General features: G+C 40.8%; 1 protein-coding gene and 1 pseudogene across 4 annotated transcripts in view; one reads left to right on the top strand and one right to left on the bottom strand.

Moving 5' to 3' along the window:
- Window positions 1-17,500, top strand: part of LOC148340961 (uncharacterized) — a 99,705-nt pseudogene that overhangs the window by 18,291 nt on the left and 63,914 nt on the right.
- Window positions 1-17,500, bottom strand: part of itpr3 (inositol 1,4,5-trisphosphate receptor, type 3) — a 340,721-nt gene that overhangs the window by 320,843 nt on the left and 2,378 nt on the right. For all 4 annotated transcript variants that reach the window (XM_088289554.1, XM_088289555.1, XM_088289556.1 and 1 more), the window contains exon 2: window positions 12,113-12,183. In XM_088289554.1, coding sequence (XP_088145680.1) covers window positions 12,113-12,183 — 71 coding nt within the window. The remainder of the gene's footprint in view (window positions 1-12,112; window positions 12,184-17,500) is intronic.

Below are 17,500 nucleotides of genomic sequence, written 5' to 3'. Positions count from 1 at the left end.
TATATATACATACATACATACATACATATATATATATATATATATATATATATATATATATATACATACATACATATATATATATATATACATACATATATATGTATATATATATACATACATATATACATATATATGTATATATATATATACATATATATACAACCAATACAAATTATAAAATAAAGCACAAATGCAAATTAACTGTAAATTGGATAAGGGTAAAATTTGAGAAGCATCAGCGCAATCACCAACTTCGCTCCATCCTAGCTATCTTTGGGCAGTAGGCGGGGTACGCCATGAACAGGTTGCCAGCCGATCGCGGGGCACACATAGACAAACAACCATCCGCGCTCACACTCATACCTCTGAGCAATTTAGAGAGTCCAATCAACCTGCCATGCATGATTTTGGAATGTGGGAGGAAACCGATGTACCCGGAGGAAACCCACACAGGCATGGAGAGAACATGCAAACGCTACACAGGAAGGCCGGAATCAAACCCACAACCTCTGCACTGTGAAGCCATCGTGCTCACCAGTCGCCCACCGTGCCGCCATCACACATCGATATTGTTGAGAATATATTTTTTTTTTTAAATTCATCTGTGTGGCCGCTCCCCGCTGCTACTAAGGGCTTGTTTTGCGCTCCTGCTTTTTTTTTTTTTTTTTTTTTGCTGCTGCGGTGCTCCCTGTTTCTGTGTGTGTGTTCATGCGACTCGAGAGGTGAGGAATGCTGCTGCTTTGAGTATCTCTCATAACCAATCAGGGTCATGTATGAGCCTGTCTTTGAACCATTCTGAAGCATAATCCTGTGGCACAAGCCGCTAAACCAGTGCTTCTCAATTATTTTTTGTCATGCCCCCCTTTACCAAGAAGAAAACAATTCGCACCCCCCACCACCAATTTTTTTACATTTAGTACGAATGTACATGTTCATTGTCTATTGATGTTAGATGATGTCAATAAAATGTCCCTGAGCAAAGCTAAATTGATAAGAAATATAATTTTGAGAACTATTATTGAGAGGATCTCGAAACTCAGTACTCTGTGGTGCAAGATGACAAATATTTACTATACGTTTGACGTTGAACCTCTTTGTCGTGATGACGTCATCCGTTTCCGCGTTCCGGTCTGAGAGCGTCTGCTAAATTGGTAACGTAGCTGTTGTCTGATTTCATGTTTCTATACGTAATGGTTGGAATACAACATTTTTGTTCATAGCTGCTGGCTCTCCGCCCAAACGCAGTTCGAGTCAGACTTCTGTTAAAAGTCGAGCGTACATCAAAGCACTTATTACTTTGTAATTCATTTTAGCGATTAGCACGTTTAGCGCCGCCTTGTTCGCCGACTCGTTTAGTACGCGTCTTGTTAGTGGGATAGTTTTTTGCCATCGCGCAGCTCGTTGATGCTGCTGTGCACGGACTTAGATATAGTACAATAAAGCTCATACTGGAGCGGCGCAAAATAGCTTGGCGGCTCGTATTCAAGTAGCGGCGAAAGAAATTACTTCCGGGTCAAAGAGCGACAGGGGAGCGTTTTTTTTTTTTTAAATCAGTACTGCGATACCTACTGCGTGAACTAGGGGCACAAAGCGCAGCTTTGACGATTTCAAATTTGCGTTGTCTCACATTGCAATTTCGGTTCCAAAACTATACATCACTCAGCCGTACTACGGCGGAAAAAAAGCATGTCTCTCAGGGTAACACATGCCCCCTTCGGCATCTCACCCCCCTCCCCCCAGGGGGGCGCGCACCACTATTTTAGAACCACTGCGCTAAACACACTGAGGCTATGTTAGCTAGCTCGAGAGGGTGGCTGTGTCCAGTATGCGAATACTCTGTTTTGACATAAATGCGTTGCGACGTTGTCATTTACACGTGCTTGAAAATGGCAGTTTTCTACCAGAGATTTTCTGTGACGAAAGCAATTAACAGACACTTTTATGTCAAGCCATTGCTTTTGTTAAAACTGTTGTGACTACTGTGCTAAATAGAAGAAGGAACTCCATATTGATAAATATATTATGTGCTTTTTACACTGATCTGCACGTCACACCACTGTAAAATTACATTTCTGATGAACGAACAATGGAGCATGCAAACATGTGACCAGAGATCTTCAGTTACATTCATTTCAGTTGGCATTTAAACTAAACCTCGATGTTAACCTCAATGTGAGTTGTGTAATTTGGACCACTATGTCCAGCTTTTGAAATGAGTTGCATTTTAACAATTTAAGTTAGTTGGCTAATATAATATAACCACAAATTATTGTGTGAAGGATACGGAGCCCCTTAGGGGACACGGAAGAGAAAAAAAAAAAACTTTGCGTTCTCTCGCAAAATCTTTGCGTTCCCTTGCAAAGATTGCATTCCCTCGCAAAGTTTGCGTTGCAAAGTTGTTGTTTTTTTTTTTCGAGTGAATGTTTATTTTTTTTAATGCGCGTTTATATACTTCCGGGTCATCTTCCGTGTAAACAAATGCAGCAAACATGGAGTGTGTTCACCCGTGGGCGAGTTTAATTGAATTTTACTTTGAAATTGTCTTGAAATACAAAGAAATAAAATCAGTTCCGGATATTAAGCACAGTTTTCAAATAAGTGAAAGACAGTTCCAAGCCCTCCTCTATGATAAGTGCCGCCTCCAACGTACTGTCGTCTCTTGAACAGCAGCGCATTCGAGGCAAGGGTAGTCAAACTGACCCGGAAGTACATAAACGCGCATTAAAAAATAAATAAATAAACATTCACTCGAAAAAAAAACCAACAGCGAGGGAACGCAAACTTTGCAAGGGAACGCAATTTTTGCAAGGGAACGCAAATTTTTTTTTTCTCTTCCATGTCCCCTAAGGGGCTCCGTAGAAGGCGGAGGCCTTCACACATATTAAAGGATTTTATACGATTAACTACAAGTTACATGTATTCAGTTTAATGCATGATTGTGCTTTAATTCAATGTACAATAAAAGGTCAGGGCAGGCTGTGTGAAATGCATAGGTGGCAGATGTTTTGTGCAGGACGAGCCGCACGTCTGAGAACTGGGTGTGCTGACGCAGAACGTTCCAGACATCAAGTCGATGTTGTGTGAGATGGTCAGACGGTCGACCGTGAAAGCGGAATAACAGATCCAGTGGCTCATGGGCAGTTGAGCGCACAAACAACTGCCTTGGCGCGCGCCCATGGGAAGAGCCGACACGCCATACTGCGGGGTGAAGATATCCAATAAGAGAAAGCTAAAGTTAGTTGCAGATGACACATAGCAAATAGGAGAGTAGTAGGATCTCTTTGCTTTGTTTTGTTGAAATGTATAAATGATCCTGGGCAACTCGGGTGGGGGGGGGTCTTCTTCTGTTGGGTACAGACACGCGCAGAGCTGTAATGGTAGGTACCGAGCCCCTGACTTTGTACTAGATCTGCTTGTTAGGAATAAATCCGCTCCCGTGTGAAATCGCCGGCTTCCTTGTCATTTCTCTCTCAAAACGAGCATGCATAATTGTTGGATGAATGTAAGTCGTGTTTGGTTAATGGTGCCTTCACACGCAATTTCTTCAGGAATTGCATTTTCTAACCGTATGGGTTTCTTTCCAAATTTTCAACCAAACTTTGCACCAAAATTCCCCATTCATTTCCAATTGCAAAAAATTGGGAATGCATTTACTTTTTCAATTTTCGTCCAGCAACGCCGAGAGCATCGTTTCACCCCCACACTGATATAAAAGGTACCCAACCGTATGGGTCTCTTGTCACGAACGCCGGTCGGCGAGGAGGAGGTGGAGCCGCGATCACCGTACGGCGCGGAGGAGGTAGGACCCAAAATACGAGGAAGCAGGGAAATGGGGTGAAGTTAAGGGAATTTAAGGGACCAAAAATAATGACAAACAATGTTTCAGGGTGCAAAATAACAAAGTCGAACTAAACGTGACTAAACAGAACAAAAAACCGAGGAACAACGACAGCGACAAAAACGAGGGACAAGAGCGGGAGCCAGAGCGGGGGCGAGAACAAGAGCATGAACGAGATCAAAGAGCGGTCGTGAAAGTCCGTAACGGAGCAACAAGGAACAACAAGGGACAATGACCCGACACTGGGTTGATGGGATGGGATGCTTAAATAGTCCGGTTATCAGGGGAGCAGATGGGGATCAGGTGTGTGATCGTTAACGGTGAGCAGGTGCGTGACTGGTGAGGACGAGGTGCTGAGGGGAAACGCCCCTACTCAGCTGATCAAAACAAAAACACAACAGCATGCACACAAAAACAATAACAAAAACCTGTCATGCCCGACGCGGATCATGACATCTCTTTCCAAATTTAAACCAAATTTTCCACCAAAATTCCCCATTCATTTCCAATGGCAAAAATTTGGGAATGAGTTTACTTCTCCAATTTAAGACCAGCAAAGCTGAGACTATCGTTTCACCCCCACACTGATATAAAAAGGTACCCAACCGTAAGGGTCTCTTTCCAAATTTTCAACCAAATTTTCCACCAAAATTCCCCATTCATTTCCAATGGCAAAAATATGGGAATGCGTTTACTTCACCATTTTTCATCCGATTCGAACCGTTCCAACTTAAAAAAATTCAGATCATTCACATTCCTGCATCTCCTTTAACATTTTTCAGGTGATTCACTCTATTCATGTTTCAAACATTCAGTCATTCCTCCATTCCAGATGGCACTTTTTCATTCACATTTAAGATAAGATAAGATAAGATGTCCTTTATTAGTCCCACAATGGGGAAATTTTAAGTGTTACAGCAGCAAAGATATAGATCACACAGAGTCGGCGGCGTAATGTAGCCGTTAATGTATAACATTAGCAGCAGACATTCATAAAAACGCATGCAAATATACACAGTATAAACGTATCTAAGTGTAAGGAAACACTCCTAATGACTGTCCATTATACAGAGGGGGAAACATTGTAATGATAAAAACTACTGAATGATTGAAAATACTGCAATCATAAAAATATTGTAATGATAAAAGTACTGTAATGGTAAGAGTACTGACATGATAGAAAAGTACTGCATGATAGAAAATACTGCAATGATAAAAGTACTGTAATGTTAAAAAGTACTGCAATGGTAAAAGTACTGCAATGGTAAAAGTACTGTAATAGTAAAAGGACCGCAATGATAGAAAAATACTGCAATGATAAAAGTACTGCAATGATAAAAGTACTGTAATAGTGAACATCCTGCAGTGGTAGAAATACTACAGTGATAGAAGTATTGTAATAAGAATACTGTAATGGTAAACAAAATACATCATTGGTCATTATTTAAGTACACCCTTGGCTGAAAGTACAGTAGTAGTAGTAGTAGTAGTTAATATTGCATCCTTTACACCATTCCAGTTAGAAATTCAAAACATTCAGGTGATTCATAAGACATTCCGGTATCTCCTGTCAAATTTTTCACCTCATTCACTGTTTACAGAGGATGCTCGCACCTTAGCCTCCACCACAGTGTGGCAGCCATCTTGGATTAGCCAATTCCCAGTCATTTTTACATCATTCAGTGTCATTCAGTATTATTAAAAAAGATTCTGTGTCATTCAAAATCATTCAATGTAATTCAGTATCATTCAAAATCATTCCATATCCTTCCACGAAAAAAAGTTCCAGCTTCTCCGCCTTCACACGCAATTTATTGAGGAATTGCATTTTCTAGCACCTAGTTAACATTTATAAACGCAAAGCCATGAACCTCCTGTACTTGTGTTATGTTGCATAATAAAGAGCTAGATGCTGAAGTGAAGTTGGGCAAAGGCTATTAAAGTCTTTTTCTATGACATGCTTTAAGATTTTGAAACAAGGCAAAAATTTACGTTTAAATTTACATTTAGTTGAAATTGCCCAACTAAGACGCATTTTCTCACGAGGGTCACGGGCGTGCTGGAGCCTATCCCAGCTGTCTTCAGGCAGTAGGTGGGGTACACTAAGCCTATCGCAGGGCACACTAAGACGAATAACCATCCACGCTCACACTCATTCCTAGGGCCAATTTATGTCCCATTCACCTACCATGCATGTCTTCGGAATGTGAGAGGAAACCAGAGTACCCGGAGGAATCCCACGCAGGCACAGGGAGAACATGCAAAATCCACACAGGAAGGCCGGAGCCGGAATCAAAACCTGCACATCTGAGGTCATCATGCTAGCCAGTGAGCCACCTTCTTCCCATGTTTAGTGTTAATTGTATTTCTTTTGGGGGATATGAATGGCATGAGAGATACATGTTTTATGTTAATTCCATTTCTTTTTGGGATATGAATGGCATGAATGATACATGTTTTATGTTAATTGTATTTCTGTGTTCCTTGCTTCGGTAGTTTCATTGTTATCATCTAGAATCAGAATCAGAATCAGAATGCCCTTTATTGTCATTGTACTCAGTGTGCAACAAGATTAGAGCGCGCCCCTCTCCAGTGCATAACAACAATGATTTAATTAAATATATAAAATAGATTAATTAAAGATTAAATAATTAAATGGAAAATAAATAAGAAATCGAATGAATAAAAACACATTCTTGCTGTTCTACATGGTAAGGGTAGGTGTGTGTGAGAGTTCAGCATGGAGATGGCTCTCAGGAAGAAACTGTTTTTCAGTCTGATAGTCTTTGTCTTGATGCACCTATAGCGCCTGCCAGAGGGCAACAGGTCGAACAGGTGTGAGCTCGGGTGAGTATTGTCTTTGACGATATTGAGAGCTCTGCTGAGGCACGGATGGTGTAGATGTCTGACAGGGAGGGGAGAGGGCAGCCAATAATCCTCTGCGCTGTTTTGACTGTCCCCCGGGGCCTCACTCTGTCGGCCTCAGTGCAGTCACCGTTCCAGGTAGAGACACAGTCAGTCGGCAGGCTCTCGATGGACAAGTGGGAGAAGGCCAGCAGCAGCTTCTTGTCCAGGTTGAATTTCCTGAGAACCCTCAGGAAGTGCAGACACTGGTGGACCTTCTTTATCACTGCTGTGGTGTTGTGAGTCCAGGAGAGGTCAGCACTGTATTTTATTATGTTTCTTTTGTATACTCTGACATCAACCTGCCACAAGGACAACAGACAACTTTTGCAGAGTGCATGTTAGCACACCCTGCTGGCCAAAGTCTGAGACATCTATGCTTCGAATTGACTGTGACAAATACATTATGTGAACACGTTTTTGTGTGAGAGTGCAAGAGAAAGATGGACAAACGGACAGCTGTCCACAATGTCATAGTCTGTCTGATCATTCATGTTATTGCAAGCAAGAAACATCACAGGCTTAGACAACAGACTGCAAACAAAAAAAAACACACTGCCCAAAGCTCACCTCTCTCACCAGCCAGCTGATCGGCTGAGGCTGCCAGCATGCATCAGTGCTGTCTTTGTGTTATTTTTATTTCTTTTGGGGATGTGAATGGCATGAGAGATGCATGTTTTGTGCTAATTTTATGTCTTTGTTTCATTGTTTGCTTGTATGCTGTTCAGAGATTTTTTTGGTTTTAATTTGAAACCGTGACTCTAAGGAGTGTGGTGACCAGTGACATCCCTCCCCTGGTGTTGTCCATCATAGGTGATGCCATAACATATCTCAATGGTGTCGGCACGCGCGAGCCGACACGCGTGAGCCGACACGCGTGAGCCGACACGCGTGAGCCGACACGCGCGAGCCGACACGCGCGAGCCGACACGCGCGAGCCGACACGCGCGAGCTAGCAAGCTGTACACATTTTGTTCATATATAAAACGGAAAGCACTTTTTTTATCTTGCATTGCATTTCGGGGTGGGAGCAGATGAGCAGATCATTTGACGTAAAGACACATGCAAACTCAACTCCTAAGTGCAACATATCTGCTGGCTCTTTTTTATTGGCTACTGCATGATGACGTCGCTTCTGTGCGACATGAATTAAGGGGAGTACAATCCCCAGACTATGGCGTTAGATTTACGCCACAATTACGTAAGCGTAATTATAAATACCGCATACAAAAACGAGTTTCGTGTGCACGTAATGCGAAATACCGGGTACAAGCCACAATTAGCGAAATGTCAAATACTGCGTATGAAAACATGTTTTGTACATACCAAAGTATGTTTCGCGTGTACAAGACCCACCACACATATGCACAAAACTGGTTTTACGCTTACGGCTTCTCTCCCCTCTATGCGACAAAACGTAGATTTACGCTTACGATGCAGGCGTGGTAACTGCCACAATTATTAACAGGAGTCGGACACAAGGTCTGATTGTGATTGGCTGTTAACTGTCCAATCGTAATTCAGAGGTGGGCTGAAAAAAACAGAAGAATGGCGCAGCGCTTTAGCGAACAACTACCATGTTGTCCATTAAAGTTGAAGAATAGTTAAAGGAGAAGGATTTGGACGCTTTGGTAAACAATTTAATTTCACTTGCACAACATTTTATTCAAAGATGTAAATACCTCAAGGCGAAGCCCAACATCAACAGTTGGATGAATGACCTCAAGTTCTACAAAAAAATCCTTGCATATCATGACGAACAAAAATGCCCAAAGACTATTTTCTTTAATGGAACGTTTTGCTCTTCTTGATTGAGATCCTCACGTTGTTCTTTTTTTTTTCTTCCTTTCCTAGTCCTTGTTGTTCAACTATGCAGTTTTTGTATTCAATATGTGCCTTAATTATTTGAATATGGATATTTTGAAATTTATTTTAAAAAAAAACAACAAACAAAAACAAATAAAACCATATAGAACTAAAGTAACAATATTGTTGAACCAAACAATGATATTTGAAAAAAAAAAAACTATTTGTATTAAGTTAATTTTGTCTTCTTATTATTATTTACATTTTGACTGTTTCATTTATAGCAGACAATATCGGTTTAGATTGTTTCATTACCTGACATGTTTTGGCGAGTCTTTCGCCTTCTTCAGAGTTTCCCTTAAGAAGGCGAAATACTCGCAGGCGTGATAAGTGTGTTCAAAAATATATATATTTTTACATTTTGACTGACTCAGGGACACTCTGAAGGCGAAAGACTCGCCGAAACATGTCACGTAATGAAATAACCTAAAACAATATTGTCTGCTATAAATGAATCAGTCAAAATGTAAAAAAATATATATATATTTTTTCAACACACTTATCACGCCTGCATCCTAAGCGTAAATCTACGTTTTGTTCGCGTTGAGGAGAGAGAAGACGGAAGCGTAAAATTGGGTGCGTACGCATGGTGGGTACAAGCGAAACAAAACATGTTTTCGTAGGCCGCATTTGACATTACGCAATACGTAATTGTGGGTTGTACGCAGTATTTCACGTTACGTACACGTGAAACTCATTTTTGTATGCGGTATTTGACATTACACTTACGTAATTGAGGCATAAATCTAACACCATACCAGATGACTGTTCGACTTCCTTCTTTTAAAATCAACTCCAACAACTCCTGTCTTAAATAAATTACCAAAGACGAAAACAAAGGACATTTCTCGTTGTAATTAGGGCCCGAACAGCGACCGCTGCGAGGTCCCTATTGTTTTTGTAGAAATTATTATTATTATTATTATTATTTTTGCAATTTTGACCCCCTTAACATGCACGAAAACTCACCAAACTTGGCAGTCTCATTGGGCATGGCGAAAAATTTGATATTTTAGCGTCGTCGCAAACGACGTAAACAAAATGGCTCTCTCGCGCCAACTAGAATGGGAAACAGAGGATTTCCTGGCCCGTTTGACCTAGGCCTCAGAAAATTGCCAGGTACGTATAGTACCTCGAGATATACATATAATTTCTTTGACGACAATAGTCTAATATGAACAGAAAGTGAGTTATGATTTTTTAAAAGTCCAACTTTCGCCCATTTTGCACGTTTACAGGGGTCTTTCTTTTGCACACTGATCCTACAGGGTTCATCCGATTGCTCTGGGACAAACACTGGGACAAAAATCTTAAGTTTCCGAAATACTATATGACGGGGGCGGGGCTTCAAAGTTTTCGTTTACTATTTCCTTCGCCGCAATGGACAAAATGCTTAATAACTCCGTGCACACGCTGCTAAAAATCCAAAACATCACAGGTACATAAAGAGTCAGTAGCCGAAGACATCTATATGTTTACATTCAGTTATACACCTTGCGCCACCTAGTGATGACAAAAAATAATAAAATTTACAATTTCACGTAATGCACAGAGCCCTTTAAACAAATCAGACTTAAAATTGGTCAGAATAGAATCAAGACATTGATCTTACCCCATACCAAATTTTGTGACTTTTCGTCAAATTTTTCACATTTGAGGATATTCCAGCCGTTGAGACCTCTACCAACTTATTTTTGATCGTAGTGGTAGCGCCACCAACTGGTAAAAGCAAATACTAATTATTTTCGTTGATGTTTTTCTCCGAGCAGGTTAACAAGGTCGCCCTCATATTTGCTCGGATGAGTGTTTAGGCCTTCAGGATGTCACAATACGAAATTCAGCATTTTTTGTGAAAAGCTGGGTGCGTGGCTTGGCACAGTTCACCAATAAAACAACATTGATTTTGAGGTTCTAAATATGAACGAAAACTCGTGAAACTTTGCACACATCAGGCTTGGCAACATCATCAATATTTTATCAGTAAGTTGTGCAGTTTTTTAAACATGGCTCGCCATTGCCCTCTAGAAATGTTCATAAAAGCAGGCCTGGTTGAGTGTTTCACCTAACTTTTTGAAAGTATGTATAAGGCCAAGACCTACAAAAAAGTCTCTTGCAGTCATGAGCTAAATTTTACAGGAAGTCGGCCATTTTGATTTTACTTAAAAGGGGGCGGATCACCACAATGGACGAAATGCTTAATAACTCTTCTGCACATCCTCGAAAAAATCCAAAACTTCACCTGTACATAACACGTCCCGACCTGAAGACATCTATATTTTATTATATTGATATACACACAATGCCACCTCATGGTATCAAAAATATGTATTTTTTTACTGTTTAATATACTGCATGGAGGCCTTTTAACGAAGCCAACTGAAAATTTGTCAGAATAGCTTCTTGACGTTGATCTTAGTCTAGGCCGAATTTTGTGACTATTCGGCAAAGGGCGTAGCCATTACGGTGCCACAAAAATGTATTAATCTCAGTGGCAACAAAAGCTACTGTAACATGAATAAGATGATCCTAACTTCTAGAAATTTTTCAAATTTGAGGATAGTCCAACCCTGAAGACATCTACCAACTTATTTTTCATCGTAGTGTTAACGACACTTACTGTTTAAAGCAAATACAAGTTATTTTTTTTTATACTTTCCTCAGAGTAGTTTAACAAGTTCTCCTATTTTGAGGTTCTAAATTTGAATGAAAACTCACAAAGCTGTGCATCCAAATCTGGCCTGGCAAATTAATCAATATTTTATTAGTTTGTCGTTTATTTTTTTTTTAAATGGCTCGCTATCGCCACCTCAAACAGTTGAAAAAAAACAGCCCCGGATCTGTGTTTCATCAAACTTTTTGAAAATTTGATGAAGCATGTACAAAGCCAAGACATAATAAGAAGCGTCTGGGAGCCACATTCTAAATTGACAGGAAGTCTGCCATTTTGAATTTACTTCAAACATTGACGAGGCTTTGACAACAAAAACTGCTTGAACTTTAACTCCACAAAAATTCCTTGTGAGGATTCCTCACGTTTTTTCTCGTAAATATTTCATATTTCCAACGTGCCAATACCCCAACGTTGCCAGGGGGGCGAGGGCCTTTTATAGCTGCTCGCCGCTCTAGTTCTAGTTAGTTTTTTAAGCGTAAAATGTAGTTTCAGTTAGTTTTCGTTTTTTTAAAGGCATTTTCGTTTTTATTTTCTTTCGTTAGCAAAAATGTTTTTTTAAATTTTAGTTTCAGTTATTTTGTTAGTTTTCGTTAACTAAAATAACGTTGCGGAGGTTCCAACTGATAAGTAATGTGAAAAATTACATGCAAAATCCGGAATTAACCAAAAAATACGAATTGAGAATAAAGACCTACAGTCTGAACGTAGCCTATGTCTGTGTATGCATGTGTCCCTTCTTTTCAAAATCAAAGAATTGTAAAAATGCAAAAATGTTTTGAAACATACACGTGCACGCACACACATGCACACAGTGCAAGTAGAAAACTGACCTCTGAACTTCTTGGGGGGGTTCTCCAGATCTCCAGCAGCAGGCTCCACCACACAGCGATCATCTACCAAGCTGAGGGCGCACGCACACGCGCACACCCCCCCCCACACACACACACACACACACACACACACCCACATGCACCCCCACACACACACAGAAGGATTGTTGTTTAGTCCCAGTGGCCCTTCTACATTTAAACCTGTTGACCTGGCCCCCTTGGTATCTTATCGTAAGCCAACAGTCTTATAGGTTGTAAATTGGAAAGTGATTTTCAATTGGACTGGCAAATCAGTGCTGTTGTTAGATCCAGTTTCTTTCATCTTAGGCAGCAGGAAAAGATAAAGCCGTTTCTTTCTCAGCAGCACTTAGAAACAGTAATCGATGACTTCATTATATCTCGGCTCGATTATTGGAATGTACTTTTTTTGGGCGTCAGCCGGTTCCCCCTTAAGCATCTGCAGTTGCTCCAAAATACTGCTGCTTGCCCTCTACCTGGAGCGCTGAAGAAGGAGCACATAAAGTTAATGAGGACCTCTTTTCACTGGCTCGCAGTGTATTTTAGAGTTTATTTTAAGACACCGTAGTTTACGGACTATAAGTGACACCTTTTTGCCTGGTTCTGCGACTCTGGAGCAACAAAAAGAAAAAAAATTCCCAGACAGTCACGAGGGGGCACACTAGACTTATGGACCGATACCTCATACTCCAACTGAGAACGACAAAACACAAATGCCCCTCAAGAGCATCATATTATGAAAACTACAAAGCTGCAAGCAGTGAAATTTGCAGCTTAAAACCGTAATCGAGTAGCAGAGAAAAAGTTTGGAGTGAATGACAAACTTGTTGGGGACTGTCAAAAATGGAAGGCAAATATTATTGCGATAAGAAAACAAAAACAAAAATTAAAGCTAGATGGCCATCGCCACAGAGCAACAAGTTCGCTAGTGGCTGCTTGAACAATGGGCTGCAGGAGAGTTCAGTTAAGGCACGTCTCCACACTCATTCTGTTGCCAAGACGATGAATATTAAGGACGAGGGGGGAGGACTTTCTTGGTGCTTTCGTTTCATGCAACACAACTGCCTCTCAATCAGAGCACGGACAAGGTGTCCAAAAACATTAACATGAACACTGGACACCTTTTCTGTTCATGTTTATTTCTTGTGTAGCTTTATAACCTTTATTGTGTTAGCATATCTTACACCTATTCAACCGGTTCTTTATTCTTTTTTTAATGTTAGAGCTTGCCTTCCAAGACAAAATGTTTCTTTTTGATCAACTATATTGCAAAATAAATTACCCGCATAAAATGCGACTTATACTGCAGTGCGACTTATGAGCGTTTTTTTGGGGGTTTTTTTATACCGCATTATGAATTTCTGGGCTGGTTCGTCTAATGGTCCGTAGCATAGTCCAGAAAATATTGTACTTCTATTTGTCTTCAAATCGTTAAATGGCCTCATCCCAGTGTACCTCTCTGAATTTCTCTACTCCAATGCACCTGCATGGTCTCCAGACGCTATTGGAGGTGCTGAGTACTAAGCGGAGCCTCAGAGCATTTTCTGTTGCCGGTCCTTCCCTATGGAATGAGCTTCCATTAAATGTTAGGCAAGCTCCCTTTCTGTCCACTTTTAAAGCTCATTTGAAGATGCATTTTTATTCTTTGGCTTACGACCAAACACTGTTCTGCTGGTTTCTGGTTTCTACTGTATATGAGGTAGTATAATTAATTATGTTTTATCTAATGCTTTCACATTTTTTGTTGTTCAGTTATTGCTATTTTGTTACACTGTATGTAAAGTGCTTTGTAACCGCTCCAGCGTTTGTGCGCTATATATGTATCGACCTGTATTGTGTTGTATTGTTACCGTTCATTGTCATGATTTAGAACAGGCATCACCAAATGGCGGGCCGCGGCCACTAGCAGTGACGTGCAGTCAGGCAGAACCTCACTAGCACCGTCTACTGGACGTCCTCTACATGTGAAGAGTTTAAAAGAAAATCTTTAAATTACTATATTAAATTATGTGGTATTTTAATTATATGGTCCATACTTTCCATTTTATTTTATTTTTCAATCCAATAATCATCAAATATTTCTCCATTCAAATAGCTGGATGTGTGTCTTTCCAATGAAGGATGAGCAGAAAGCGAAGTACATTGCAATAGACAAGGCATCACCAAATGGCGGACCGCGGTCCGGACCGGACCCATGACCAATCTATGATGAATTTTTTTCAGGGCGCATTCGGAAACGTTGGCGCTGCAATTCTAGTTAATACAGAAAAGGCGTCACTGATTTGAGCCAATCAAATCTTTTGTTTACGATCCACTGCCAATTGCGCAGCAGACCGGAAGAGAGTGCTGCTGACAGTATGCCTTGCTAAAAAGTTAGTGAGGTCGATGCGTCTTGTTTTAAATGAATGGACGGAGAAATTTAGTTTCGTTCTGGCTGCAGCCAATTTAAAACCAGTGTGCATCAACCGTCGCAACATTGCGAAGCGCCACTACGAAACAAAGCACCGCCCTTTTTTGCTAAATTATCCACTGAAGTTTGAGGTGAGCGCACGCAAAAACATCGAACTTCGAGTGCAGTATAACAGATTTTTACATTTTCGTTTACAGCCCAGCGGCATGCAAACGAATGTTCACTCAAAGTATCATGGATTTTGGGGAAACGTAAAAAAAAACATTCAGTGATGGGGAAGTTGTGAAGGAGTGCTTAAATACGGTTGCACAAACAATATTTAAAGGAAAACACAAAGCCCAGATGTGTGAAATAATCTACCAAATCCCAATGGCCCTGACTCCGTTCCAACCCAGAATTAAATCACTGGGAGGGCATTCACAAACTCATTTTTCTCATTGAGAGAAGTTAAAAAAATATTCAAAAGAAAAGTTGGTGTCAAAGCTCATTTTTAATTAGTTTTTCATGAGGACAGGCATTTTTATTGATTGTGTACTGAACATGTTGGCCTGTTTTACTTGGATAATTAGGCTTTCCATTTTTTTTAGGCTGATAACTCTTTGATTTAAGAAAAAAAGGTAAAAGATGTTAACTCAATGCTTAGGACTTGATATATTTCTGCACGAGATATTTTACTGTTTTTTCTGGAAGTAGCAAACTTAAGTTCCTGGAACCACATTTTCTTTAATGTGAAATAAACGCCTTATATTTGTTTGACTGGCAAAGGTGTTTGTGAACATTGCTAAATATTTAGTATTTAAGTGCGCTCTGTTGAAAATGACTAAATATTGAAACTATATAAAAATGTGAACATAGGCTAGACATTAAGGGAAGTTGGACTTTGGTTTGGACCTTTTAATTGGAAGAAATTTTAGTCGTGGACCTCTGTGACTTTTAATTGAATACCCCTGATTTAGAAAATGCTTGTTGTGTCTCTTCATTAATCCTTGAAGATAGTGATCATAATCTAATTCAATAAAACAATGTACTTCTTGTGAAGTGGATAATTATATCCGCTGTTACAAATTTAATTGCAATTGGTTTCAGTAATTTTGACTAAACGTGATAATCCATCCATCCATCCATCATCTGTACCGCTTCTCCTCACTAGGGTCGCGGGGGGTGCTGGAGCCTATCCCAGCTATCTTTGGGCAGTAGGCGGGGGACACCCTGAACTGGTTGCCAGCCAATTGCAGGGCACACAGAGACGAACAACCATCCGCACTCACACTCATACCTAGGGGCAATTTAGTGTTCAATCGGGTTGCCATGCATGTTTTTGGAATGTGGGAGGAAACCGGAGTACCCGGAGGAAACCCACGCAGGCACGGGGAGAACATGCAAACTCCACACAGGATGGCCGGAGCTGGGATTGAACCCACGCCCGATGCTGTCTCTCACTGTGAGGCCATCGTGCTAACCAGTCGGCCACCGTGCCGCCCACATGTGATAATATGCTTTTTAATTGAATTAAATTCTCCTCAATTTTGAGATCGCTCATCCCTGAATTTAATTGACACTCGGCAGCGAGGATAAGAAGCTAATGGATCCCAATTGTAGAGTAGAGTATACACATAAGCACGCACACGCTGAGGCACGCAGACATAAACACAAACACACACAAAAGACACAGACACACACGCATGCACACACTGATGTAAAGCATGAACAGGATGTGGTCACGTGTTCGTCCGAGAGAGATTTCCCGAGTGTGTGCCTGTGAGTATGTGTGTAGGGGTGTGGGTGGGTGTGTGTGTGTGCGTGCGTGTGTGGGGGTGGGTGTGTGCGTGTGTGTGTATGCGTGCGCACGCGCCTGTTTGTGCGCCTGCACGTTTGAGACTAGAGTCAGATGAATTCAGGTTAATTCAAAAAAAGCAAACGTGTTTTTAAAAATTCACAAAGTTTCTTGACTCAGATGGCTTGTGCAGCTTGTCTCACAGGTTTGACTGGTTCATACCTGTGGGCGACACACGCTGGAAGCTAAAGCTATGAAATATAACGTAGCTACTTTTTCCTTCTTCTTCTTCAATTGTCACTTTGTTTTCTTCGAGTAGAGCAGAGCTTATACTAAGTCACAAGGCCTCAGACCGTAAGAAAACGTTTTGGTTAAAGATTAAGTGGAATTGTAGCATTATTCATCCATCCATTTGCTGTACCTCTTCTCTTCAATAAGGGTCGCGTTGGGGGCATTTGGAGCCTATCCCAGCTATCTTCAGGCAGTAGGCGGGGTTCACCCTGAACTTGTTGCCAGCCAATCGCAGGGCACACATAGACGAACAACCATCCACGCTCACAATCATACCAAGGGGAATTTAGAGTGTCCAATCAACCTGCCATGCATGTTTTTGGAATGCGGGAGGAAACTGGAGTGCCCGGAGGAAACCCACGCAGGCACGGGGAGAACAAATTCCACACAGAAAGACCGGAACCGGAATCGAACCCACAACCTCTGCATTGCGAGGCCATCCTGCCGCCGGAATCGTGACATTATTTCACAGAAATTACTATACAGTGGAAACTCTGTTCACAAATGCTCAGGTTTACAAACAACTTGATTTACAGTTTAGAAAATATAGTGCTTCGGTTCTCACGTTATACTTCAGCCCAAAAACAGTCTCAAGGAAGCTCAGCGTTGCTTTTAGTTGTAGTGCGTGAACATCATTCACTCGAGCAGGTGTCTTTGTTTTTAACTCTAAAGAAGCCCTCACTATAGCTCCAAAGAAAGCAGTTTTACTTTATTTGCATGTCGGTGGGCAAAGGGGAGTGTCAGACAAATAGTCAAACTCTGTTGTGACCACCATTTCCCTCATACAGTAAAACACACTCCAAATATAAATATAAATATAAATATATATATATATATATATATATATATATATATATATATATATATCTCTCTCTCTCTCTCTCTCTCTCTCTCT

The sequence above is a fragment of the Idiotropiscis lumnitzeri genome, chromosome 3, assembly GCF_059441095.1.
Source record: "Idiotropiscis lumnitzeri isolate Australia: NSW breed Sydney's pygmy pipehorse chromosome 3, RoL_Ilum_1.0, whole genome shotgun sequence".
NCBI lineage: Eukaryota > Metazoa > Chordata > Actinopteri > Syngnathiformes > Syngnathidae > Idiotropiscis > Idiotropiscis lumnitzeri.
The sequence above is the reverse complement of the archived record's forward strand: the minus strand, read 5'-3'. Positions and strand labels throughout refer to the sequence as shown.